We start from the raw sequence: 12,105 nt of genomic DNA, 5'->3' as shown, positions 1-12,105 counted from the left end.
CGATTCTTCAAACGTAAAAAAAATGTAAAAATGTGAAAAGGCCTCCACACTGCTCTTGTGGTGTCATCCAAGTGTCCAGAAGCTCTGAAATTCAAACGCAAGTCAAAACAACGTAATTTCCACCGTGTTTTTAGACAAAATGTCCTCTGATATCTTCCGCTGGAGCCCCGTTCACATTCTCTTGCCTCTATGCTCTCGCCCAAGGGGCACGTGACGATCCTCGCGGGTTCTCGAGATAGCTGCAATTAATTCACCCACCCCTCCATCGCCATAGTGGTGACTAGATCATTTGTGAATTGTCATTTTTGGGTGAACTATCCCTTAAATCTGTAATGTGGTGTAATGTATCATGGCATAATTTTACTTATATGAAGAAGAATGATTGTTATATTTTAATAGGATGTAGATTGTACATCTAATCATATTGTGTGTAAAACTACACTATACAATGTCATTCTCGGCCAGGTGAACATTAACGATTTTTTTTCCCATGTAGGTAACCTTAAGGTCGTTTCTAGAGACAAGATAATCTACATCATGCTTTTACTTTTACTCCACTACATATATTATCAAATATCTGAACTTTTTACTCCATTACATTTTTAGGGAAGCACTGTGTTACACCGAAAAGGGATTGGGAAGAGGCATTACGACATCATGGTATAAGCTTCACAGGTCGCTGTTTTGGGACACAGCAGACTACCCTCCACACCTTGGGCTTTCTGCTGGAGTCTTTCATCAGAGGTAGTCATGCTGCCAGTTAGTAGGTTCAAGTCCACTACAGCGTCTGGGGAAGTGGTAGTCCTTGTTGTTTCCGTAACATTATGTTACTTTTACAGGGCAAAGTTTTGGACCAACCCCCAACCAGGAGGACCAGGTGCTGATTTTGGTCTGACCTCTACTCCTGTGGACATAGACGGCATGGTTAGACCTGCCAGGGGCTAAATGTACCAGCACAAAGGGGAAATTCCCATGATTAAGATGCTCTGAAAAAGCATAATTTAAGGCATTACAGCTTTTTTAATCTGCCTGTCCTCACTGTTTGTATACTGTTTTTTGCCTTTGACACAGAGGAGCCATTAATGAAATAGAGTAATTGAGTCTAGCATGTATTATAGATCTCCTTTAGAGACTATGTGGAAAACAGAAATAAACGCACACTTTCCCACTGTGACCAAAATGCATAAATTAGTTGTAATTTTGTTTTCAAACTGAATGGGAGTAACCGGCTCATGTTTCATGTGTTCCCGTTAAACCTGTTCAACTCCTGTGCACAGACAGTTTCACGTCTTCACAAATAACTCACAAGGCCTTATTTAAGAAAATTGTATCACATTTTATTTAATTGACAGTACTTCAACACGTGAACACAGAATTCAACTTTCCCTGTGTTTTCAAAACTTAAGACCACAAAGTAACCCAACATAAGGCAAATGTACATGTCAAACATCCAGGTCAGATGAGAAAAGAAGAGTACAATCACTACAGCTGTATGCATAAAACACAGCACAAGTAATAATCCACTTCTGATGACCAATCTGACAATTGTGCTGCCCATTGTCAAAATATTCTCTCTCTCTTCATTTGTGAGATGATGGTCATCTACAAGGAACACTTCCACATGTGGGAACCCATCTTGTTTGTTTATTGATTAAATCAGAGCCAAATGGGAAGACTGAAACCAGTTTCATCTTTGTGTGCTCAGCATGGACATGTTTAGTTCATCTGAGCACAAAAACTGACCAGCTAGCAGCAAGCCAACAACTGCTGTGGTGCTGTATACCAGTTTTGGTTACATGTCTAATCTTATGAATGGAAAACTTGAAGAAACAAAATAGCAATTGTTATTTAAGAGTTTCGAATTAGCTTATTTGTGATTTAGTAGGGCGGCCGATTTTTAGGCTTTGACATTTACAGAGCCCTCAAGTCCCAACTGCTGATGAATTTTCTCTTGTGTGCACAAGAGGACTTCAGGGTCTTTGTAGACGTTTAATAGCTCAGACACCGAAAAGAGTAAGTATTCAGTATGCAACAATCAGAGAGTAGCAGTGCAACAGGCCTATCTCATGCTCCAGAGGGGTGTTTGTAAAACACATGGTCTCTCATTTTTCCGTTGCCTGCTCATTTGCAAACTCAACTTGTGTTTTTCTCAGTATTGCAAAATGGCGTAAACTAACTAACCTCTGCCAAAGAGGTCGTGTTTATCTGTAAGAAAGATTACACAAAAACCATTGAACATAGTACCCTGAAACTTGGCGGAAGGATGTGTTATGGGTCAGGGAAGAACACAAGACTGATGGCTGACAGCAAGTATACTTGGATCCACTCAGGTTAGATAGATGGACATGCAGATCTAAAGTGGATTTGTACTTAAATGCTGGTCATATGAATATAATTTGGACCTGGTGGGACTAGATCTGGAATCCCATGTGTTTACAGATATATCCAGTATCAATCTTCTGTGAAACAAACAAGCACAGATTTGTCCCAAACTGAAAATGTTCCTTAAATATTATGGCACAACTTGTCTATGCACACCGACAAAAGAAACCATTCAGGTGTCGGTTAAAGCATATCTCAGTCTGGTACTGCATATAAATGAAGCACAAGTAGTCCACAATCTTTATGACTCACAGAGCACATGTCACCGCTGCACCAAAAATAATACAGAGAACATCTAACATAGTCTTTATCATCCATTGTTATTATTATTATTGTTCCCTAGGGTTGTGTTTTTTGAAACAGCCAACACAAAGGACAGCATTGTGCCAGTTCTTTAGCAACAATGACCTGAAGATTAACACCTTCCACAAAACGAACACCGGGGAAACATTAAACCTTACACCTCATTTTAAGGTTGCTAAAATGCAAATGAAACTATTTTTGAAAAAAGAAGACTTCACAATGACAGTGTTATACAGAAATACTGCCACAATGTTTCCGAAGGATTTCCAGGGACAAACACTGTCACCATCTGGGATCTGCTTACAGTAGATAACATTCATGAGGTAATTACTTCAGGGGGGAAAAAGGTGGGAAAGTGTTCACTTCTTTTCGGAAAAGTTTCAAAAATTTGGATTTTTAAAACATTCAGCTATAGAAAAGAACAGGGGGTTCACACACGAAACAATAAAAACACTACATTTCTTATTATTACTGTATGCAGACACACACGCACACTTATTTTGTCATATTTCCACGTATACAGAACACTAAACCACGAAACAACGTTCAGGCGTTATTACAGAGATACTGTGGCTTACATTCACATGGTTTCTCTGAATGGGTTAGGAGTGTATGCTTCCTGTGCTCCACAGATGGCGATGGGGGTCAAGTGGGGAACTACAGGCAAATATGGAGGCACATTCCTCTCCTGAGGCAAAGGGGTAAGGGAGGACTTTTTTCTTTTTTAAGACCTTTTCCTTTTTTTATGACAGACTCTCACACCTCTTCAGCAAGGAATCGGGGGGCCTGGGGTAGTAGCCGGTGGTGCAGGGCTTATCAGGAGAAAACCTGGGGAACTTGTAATCCAGAGGGAGATCTAGAAAGAGCAATATCAAACAAGAAAGTCAACTGCAAGTTGAGGAGTACGTGTACAAGCCGCCTGCACAGTATTCTTCTCAGGAGCAATGATTTATTAGTCAGTGGAAAAGCACGCTTTGTTCTAAACAGCTGGTCCAGAGAATTACCATGGTCTGATCTTTTACTTCCACTGAGAAAAGTCTGCTATACACCGATGGTTCATTTCAGAAAAAGATGCAACACAGTCACTGTGGGGGAGCCGGGGCTAATCCTCCCAAAAACCCCGTGAAAAAAAAAGAGGAAAAAATGGTACAGAAGAAATCTGAAATGAAACTTCCTGGAAACTGCTGAAAACAAATGGCAACAACAGTAGACACAGGTGAAAGCAGAGCTACAAGGTTCTGTGAAAGTGGGTCAGTTTCATCCAACTTCAGACACAACAAATGACCCCAGTGTGAAAACAGCCCTAAGCTCCTCATTATATGGGAGACTGGCACCATTTTCCCACATGCTGCTCTGCAGCAGAGGTGGCTCCAGCTCAGTCTAACTCCACATCTGTGTCTGGTTCAGTTGTTGTTTTGACTCGAGTGAGTGTTTCTACGTGTTGAAACAGAAAAATGGAGAGAATGTTGGATGTGGGGATGAATTTTTAACCACTAAAATTGTAACCTCATTGTTTTTCCCTGTTTTTATGTAATGAATCAGATTATCATGCATGCTCTGTTTACCATATGTGTGTTTTTAAAGGAAAATGCTTAAAAACAATTTATTGGGGCCTTGTTGAAGAAAAATTAATGAGACTTTTTTGACAGTATGTCATAAAGTCTATGCTACTATATTTATCATCTACTACATAGAAAATAGGCATCTATCTGAACCAGAATTGTTTACCTGTATATGGATAAATGTCATTCATTTCTTCAATGTCTTTCTCAATTGCTGATTTCAGACATGAACTTGGCACTAATATGTCAAGATAGTTGGTGCTGATAAGATCATCCTGCCTCTGTCTGCTTAAACTCTCTTGAGGAGTTGTTGTTGTGAACACATCTGAGCCGAGAATCTCCCACTGCATGTGTGAAAGGCAAACTGCGTCGAAAGTCCGGACCCAATTCTCCGGAGATCCTCTACAGGACATGTCTGAAAACTGCTAATGAAACCTTACAGAAGCTCATTTCAGACAGCCCTCTTCTGCTGAACAGATACATTTAGAGAAAACTAGTTCTCTGTTTATCTGGTGAAGGGAAAGTTGTGTGTTTCACATATCATATCATTTCATTTTTATGCATCACAGCTTTGCCTTCCTGTAAATTTCGCTGAAGTTAAAATGCTGTGTTCAATACAGGAGTGCCTTGCTCTTTTTAAAAACTGAATGCATAAACCCTGTTAAAACAGATAATCTTCCTATAAATCATCAGAATATTACTACAAAGGTATGCGCTTATGTAGGATTTTGATCTTGCAACATTTAACTTGTAGTGTAAAATATGACTGCAACTAGTTCTATTTGATCAGGTTGGAAACCCAGCCTATGTGTGAAGCTACACACAGCTTTCATGTCATCACATCTTTATTACAACAGATCATTTAAAAAGTCTTGAACAGCCTCCTGACTGCATCAAACATGTAATTAGCACTAAGAGATAGGATCCCCTATTATCTTTAGATTTGAAATGTGCTGCTTCCTTTGATCGATGATCTGACACATAGCTACACGGCACAACTGTACAGTCCATAACAATTTGAAACTTTTTAAAGACCTGACGATGCTCCCCCCTCCCCACAAAAAACTAAATCGCTAAGTGCATAGAGCGGTAAAATGAGAGGCGCTCAGATACGTAAGGGCAGCAAGCCAAAAATTCCACATTTTTATTGCATAAAAATAAGCTATGCAACTTATAAACGGCAAATCATGAACAGTGACCAAGACTGCTGCACATAATCTTCCTCGGCTTGGAGAAAACATTCGGCGCGGTATCCTGAGCTGAACATTTTGCCACAGGAGGCCCTTTATCGATTTAGAGTGCTGTTGAGTTCTGTACTCGCAGCCTATTCCTCAGATCTGTTTTACGTTCTTTAAATGAAGACCATTCCTCAACCATGGTCCCCTCAGGGCCCTGAACCACTCTCTAAGAGGATCCACTTAGCATTGCTGTCTTCTTTTAAATCACTTCTCAGATCCCTTCATCACATACAGTATCTTACACTGAATTAAGCTCCCTATTATTGTACATATATTTTTCACCTAGTCATTTCTTACTGCCTTGATTGTTTTAGTTCTGTTTCTGAATATAAGTTTGTTCTCTCTGTTTTTATGTTCGACTGCTACTTTTTGCATGACTTTGCTTTAAAAGTGGATTTTTATCATCATTATTTTGATCTTTTTTTGGGGGGGGTATTTAATCCCAGTCTCCGAACATTTAGTTGCATTTTTCTCCTTCCACATACCTGCTATGTGCTCCACACTAGGGATGGCCATGGTGCTGTATTTGTGAATGCAGTGGCCACACCAGGTCAGTTTCTGGCTCTCCTCGTCCTCTCCTCCACTTCTTTGTACGTCGACAAAGTATGAGCCCCACTGGTTGGACATGGCAGAGGGTGACTTCATGCCCTGCTCCTGTTGAGACAATTGGAACAAGAACCAAACTATTTAACTGTGAGTTCACATTCATTTTCAGGCAAGTACAGACCTGATAAAAGGAAGTAGGAATTATACCCTGAGCACAGGGAATATAGGGAGACTTTAAAGTTGCTTTAACCCACGCAGCTTTGAAGATGTTTTTTCTCTCCCAGAACTGAAGTGAATCATTATTCCTGGGAAATCCCCCACGTGCTTATTCATAATCAGTCATACCACTTCAATGCGGTTTGTAGCCAGATAGAGTTGCAATCGTGACAACAGGATGTGAAGAGAAGGATGGGATATGACAAACAGCTTACAGAGCAATTTGTGCTTTGCACAATATCAGCTAAATCCTCAGGAAATTATGCATAGTTGTTACGACCCTGGGTGTCTATATGTGATACTGTTCTGTTCCTACTCCTAGAGTGTGAGCAGTCTTCTTTGAGTGTGTGTGTGTGTGTGCCTGATTGATAGCAGGTTGGACCTGCTGATTGGCGCGAGCCGCCTGATTGCTGCTCCAGGATTGGCCAGAGTGAAGAGAGGAGCCTACTTGAAGCACTGACTGACTGCAGTCTTCCTCTCCACCAATTCTCCCACATCCAACTGGGACCAGTGTCGGGCTGAATTATTGTTTTGTTGCGTATGTATGAAAGTAGAAAACTGTGTGTGGTAGCCCTGTAGGAGGGAGAAGCCATTTTCTTTTACCCTTTTTTCTCCTGTGTTTCCTGGTTTAGGAGTTAGGTAAGATTTTGTCTTTTTGTTAACATTTTGGTTTGTAGCAGGAAGGTAGGGAGATATTGTTTTTTGTTTGTTGTGTTGGCCTTCTCTCCCTCTGAAGTTAAAATAAAAAGCTACCCCCTAAATGAAAATACCTGGTGACACTGGCCTGCTTGGGAGTGGGAAGAATTGGGAGAAGCACCACATGTTATGTCTCTGTTTTCCCCTAGACCAGGGGCGTAACATAGTTATGAAAAAACACTATAAACCTATAGACTATAAAATCTTCACTGCAGATAAACCAGGTAGGATGAACAGTTTTCTAATATAACTCTATCATAGACGGTTTATAAAAAGCTCTGCGCATAACATAAAATATTTTTTTTACAGTATATTGTAGGTCTGTTTGAGGAGGACTCAGGAATAATAATAATGATAATAATAATAACTTTATTTGTAGAGCACTTATCTAAACACGGTTACAAAGTGCTTCACAAAAAACCATGGCAAAAAAGATGGAATGACTAGGATCAATTCTGAAGATGATCCAGATCACCACTGGCCAATCAAATAGCCCATTCCAAACAGGCAGCTTTACAATGGCCCCTGCACATGTACAGCTAATGTAGCCTGGTGTCTATATTCTCAAGTGGAGATGAGGATTGAACTTCAGAGGTCTGTTAAAATAATTTCTTCCTAATTCCACATCCCCAGATTTATTTCAATTTTCAAACTCCTCAGTCCCAGCTGATGCAGACTCAAGTGGCATCACTTTAGGACATTAAGCATATTTCACATATTTTCATATATTTCTCCACATGTGCTCTATGCACTAGTGCTTCACAACACCTGGAACAGATGTGTCAAACCAAAACTCAACCTCTAATGTGTCCTTTTTGCACCTTCCATCACATCTTTGACAGAGACACGTGTCAACATGCTTGATATTATATGTCTCTCCATCACACCTGACTGTCAAAATATGCTCATAATACTTTCTGGGAGCTAATATATACATATACAGAAATGGGGGAGGGTGTTTCGGTAAGTGGGGAGCGGGCTGCTAAACAGAAACAGCTGCTTCAGTGAACTTACCTCAAACTTTCCCTCTTTCTCCAGCGGCTCCACTTGGGCCTCATTAGACATGGCTGCGTCGCTCTTCGGGATACCCTCCCCCTCCATTTCCTCCACTATCATCACCGTTTCCCACTTCCCGAAGCTGCTGGCGGGAAACATGTCTGATCTCATGCTATCTCCAAAATAAACTACCTGCAGGACGAAGAAAAGATGACAGAGAGGACAGCTTGATTATTGACTGCAACACAAATGTTCAAACGATGTTGTAAGATTGCACAGTGTTCTTCTCCCAACAACAGCCGGTAAAATCAGTAAAGCTGGCATAAGACTTATGGCCCCCCCGAAGGGTGAACCAGACACGATGAGACTGCAAAGCTCATTACAACCCCGCTGACCATCACTTCTTCTTTGTCCCCCCACGTCTGGAAAGAAGAGCAAGTTGAGGCAGGTTTCACTTAGATGCATTCCAAACGCAAAAGTGTGTGAAGCTTTGAATCCCATTTCCACAACCTATTTCTCTCTATTCCTCCAACTAAGAAAGGAAATGGAGTGAGAGGAGTGGAGATGTCTGGAGAAAAAACAGAGACGTCTGCTGACAATCCGAACGCTGAAGTGAAAGACCAGAGGCCACTTCATGTTTACTTTTTACTGGCTTTTCACACCAATGACTTCAATTGAAGAAGAACAATAAAGAAAACTGAAATGTAGTATTCAGGCTGAGAATTATCACATTTATATAGTGAGTTGCCTATTGATGCATCATTGCTGTTACTACTATTACACTGTTGTTTACAACAAGTGCATCCTGATTACGCAGGGCTCTGACTATGATTCTAATGAAAACTTGCTCTCTGCAGTAAGGGTTACACAATAACTACAATGTACAAATAGTGGACAAAGTTCACAGTCCTAGTTATTTGCACAAACGCAGAGAAAGACGAGCTGAAACTCAGACTGTGACATGGACATCTACTACGATGGTATGAGTCCACTGTGGCTGAGCAGGGAAACACAACCAGGGAACACAAAGATGGTATTTTGCTCTAAAGCGACTGTAAAGTGTAACTTGGTGGATTCCATAGATTTAGCCTGAGATTAGCCTTGGATTAACATTGTACACAGCTACTGCGGAGAGGCGGAAGGATTACAGCAAACTGATTGTTACAGTCTTTCGATGTGTGTAAGACATGTGAGTGATGCATGAGGTAATGTTTTAAAAAGAAAAACCCGACAGATTACATTAACTAAAAGTCATCTGAAGTTTCAAGGTGTTCTAACCAATTCTAAAAGCTTTAGGTAATGTATACACTATTTGTTTACTGTTGCATATACACAGCATGAATATCTGTCAACTGAAAATGTGTTACTTTATGCATTACAGGCTACATCCACACCAATACATTTTTATTCGAAAATATTATTTTTCTCTGTATCAGAAATATTCGCACATCACATGACCTTTCATGTTCACTGGCTGGTTAATAGGAAGCCGTTGTCGACCCTATTGTACAGTAAATGTTAAGTATGCTTTGCATTCGGTCGTCAATCAATAGTGATTGCATGAAAGTGTCATTGTTTCAAAAATTCTCAATTTCTGCCCGTTCACAGTAAAACACAACTGAAATGGAGCAAGAATCACTTCATAAAGTCTTCATTTAGGGGCACAAGTGTCTGAAGTAGTGTGGATACAAGATGTAAACATAGCAACAGTGCTGTGTGTTAAAATTCAAACATATTAGTGTGAGTGAAGCCACAGAGAAGAATCGATTTTTGAATAATAGCTCTGGATTAAAACTAGGGATGCACCGATATATCGGCCGAACATCGGTAGCGGCCGATATTCGCCTCGTTTACTGATATCGGCTTATCGGTAATAAACTTGACTTTCACCGATATCATTGGCCGATGTTCATATTTGTGGTAAAACCGCTGGGCACGTGCCGCGGCTGGGGGAGCAGTCGCTCCGTCGCCCTCCTCTCCGCGGCCGGAGGCTCAGTGTGTGGCACCGGGAGGTCCTCATCCGGTGGCACCTCACGGCGCCGGCGCGGAAGGCGGGGAGGGGACCGTGTCGGGCCCTCCTCGCTGATCACCTCAACTACGGCGACCGCTGGGGGAACCCTCCGGCTGGCGCCTAGCAGCTGACTGAGAACTGGTGCGGACCAGGGGAATCCGACTGTTTAATTAAAACAAGCATCTCGAAGGGCCACGGTGGGTGTTGACGCGATGTGATTTCTGCCCGACACTCAAAACAGGTAAAACTGAGGAGGGCTTGTTAAGTTATCTTGACTCACGCAGTGTAACTTGGTGTAAAAAGTATGAGCGTAGCGTCTGTTGAAGTACTTTATTCTCATGTGCACCGGCTCTATTCATCCGTCTCATGCACAGGTAACAAGGGAATTGACAACATACGTTATACACACAGAAGCCGTAACACATCTAATAAACGGGCAATACTGCTACCGTAAATCAATGAGAAGAGCGTTCTCTATAATGATACTTTAACAGGGCTGTTTTAGACAGGGTAAAAAGGTGCTGTTTTAAATTATCCTTGTGGTATTTTGACCAAAATATGTTACAGACATTTCATTAAGATCCCAAGGAACCATTTCAACTTGCGGTAAAATGGGCCTAATATGTCTCTGTTAAATAAAGTTTAGTTAAATCAGAGATTGTTTCATAAATCTGATTCAATTTGTGCTCATTAAAATATAAGAGTGATGAATAGTGCTTTTTTAATAATGATTTAATTATTTTTCTGGCACAAAAGGGTGAATGAATAACAACAAAAAGAAAATAAACAAATATCGGTATCGGCTATCGGCCAGATTGTTATTTTAAATATCGGTATCGGCCAAGAATTTCCATATCGGTGCATCCCTAATTAAAACACTTAAATGAATGCAGATGTGAATATTCTAAATGCTACATAACTGCAATAATTTAGACTTACAATGTAAACTTTAAAGAGAGAGGAAATAACCAGCAGTCTGTTGGGTAAATGGCTGTGATGTAGAGCTACATTTCAAGATGTTTTAAGAAGTTTTGATGCAATTGCAATTTTAATGAATATAAAAATAATTATTTGAGTTAATATATCATGTCTTCAACTGAACATGAGCTAATACTTGCTAATTTAGAATTGGCAAGTAAAAGTAAAAGTATGATAGTAATCATATCTTTGGTCTCTTCTGCTTCTCAGAGCTCACATTTAGTTTGGATCTGCTGATCTTAGCTTTGTTTCGATAGGTACTCTAATCAGTGTGTTAGTCATTCATGGTCTTAATAATTTCTCAAATCTTTAAAATGGCGATTTATGGAAGGTTCATCATGTAAACCCTTTCGGACACCACATACTGGGATGCCTCATGTGTGGAACATAGACATTAAACGAGATCAAATCTCTCCAAAGGAGTTGGATGGCTTCAAAGAGGATGTCCAGCATTCCAGTAGCTGCCTGTAGCTCCCTCCCCCTCACAGAGCTGATGTGTCTCAGTCCGACCGTACCACATGTAAACAAACAGTCGGACTAATCGAGGCTGCTGTGGGCCGGCCCAAAGGGGAGGGGGCTGCAGGAATCTCATTTCGTTCCCGGAACTGGCCACAGCTGGCCCTCGAGCCCCAAAAAATCCCTGCACCTCTCATTGCCCAGCGCTGCTGCCGGAGTCATGGGATCACTATAATAAATATTTACAGAGGCCCAGAATTCCAGCACAGAGGCAACATAATCATAAAAGACACTCATTGTGGGTGGATACAGTTGCATTAGCTTGAACCATACTGACTTCTGCCTGAGTCACAGCATGGTGAGGTGAACCAGACTGCACCATACAGTTATATCAGCTGGGCAGACCCATCTCTCTTACTGAACGGATTAAAAAAAAATCGCTGTGTAATATGAATTTCTCTGCCTGATACATTACAGACAAAGAAATAGTAGGTGTACGATACATATGATAGGCAAACACTTCAAAAAAGGAAAATTTTGTAGGTTGAGCACAGTGGAATATATTTAAGTAAAGATCACTCGACCTCTTTCTAAAGTAATTTTTTTAGAATTAAAACAAGTGTTTTCTGTGACTCTCGCTCTCAGAGCTGCACAAATGCAATGTTTACAAGATGACACATGGACCTCTGTAAACTGTTGTACAACTTATCAGAGACTCACT

The 12,105-nt window shown here is 40.8% G+C and overlaps 2 protein-coding genes across 2 annotated transcripts in view; one reads left to right on the top strand and one right to left on the bottom strand.

Annotated features, from left to right (window-relative positions):
* Nucleotides 1-1,325: 1,325 nt before the first annotated feature.
* The window catches only part of nt5dc1 (5'-nucleotidase domain containing 1), a 55,195-nt gene continuing 44,415 nt past the window's right edge, over nt 1,326-12,105 (bottom strand). The window contains exons 10-12 of the mRNA XM_053445099.1: nt 7,958-8,131; nt 5,971-6,139; nt 1,326-3,541 (exon numbers count right to left, since the gene is read on the bottom strand). Coding sequence (XP_053301074.1) covers nt 3,429-3,541; nt 5,971-6,139; nt 7,958-8,131 — 456 coding nt within the window. The 3' untranslated portion in view covers nt 1,326-3,428. The remainder of the gene's footprint in view (nt 3,542-5,970; nt 6,140-7,957; nt 8,132-12,105) is intronic.
* col10a1b (collagen, type X, alpha 1b) overlaps nt 8,867-12,105 on the top strand; it is a 43,789-nt gene continuing 40,550 nt past the window's right edge. Inside the window, exon 1 of the mRNA XM_053445098.1 lies at nt 8,867-8,919. The gene's annotated coding sequence lies outside the window, so the exon portion shown is untranslated. The remainder of the gene's footprint in view (nt 8,920-12,105) is intronic.

Source organism: Pleuronectes platessa, chromosome 17 (assembly GCF_947347685.1).
Source record: "Pleuronectes platessa chromosome 17, fPlePla1.1, whole genome shotgun sequence".
In the NCBI taxonomy this organism is placed as follows: Eukaryota; Metazoa; Chordata; class Actinopteri; order Pleuronectiformes; family Pleuronectidae; genus Pleuronectes; species Pleuronectes platessa.
This window is presented reverse-complemented; position numbering and strand designations above follow the sequence as displayed.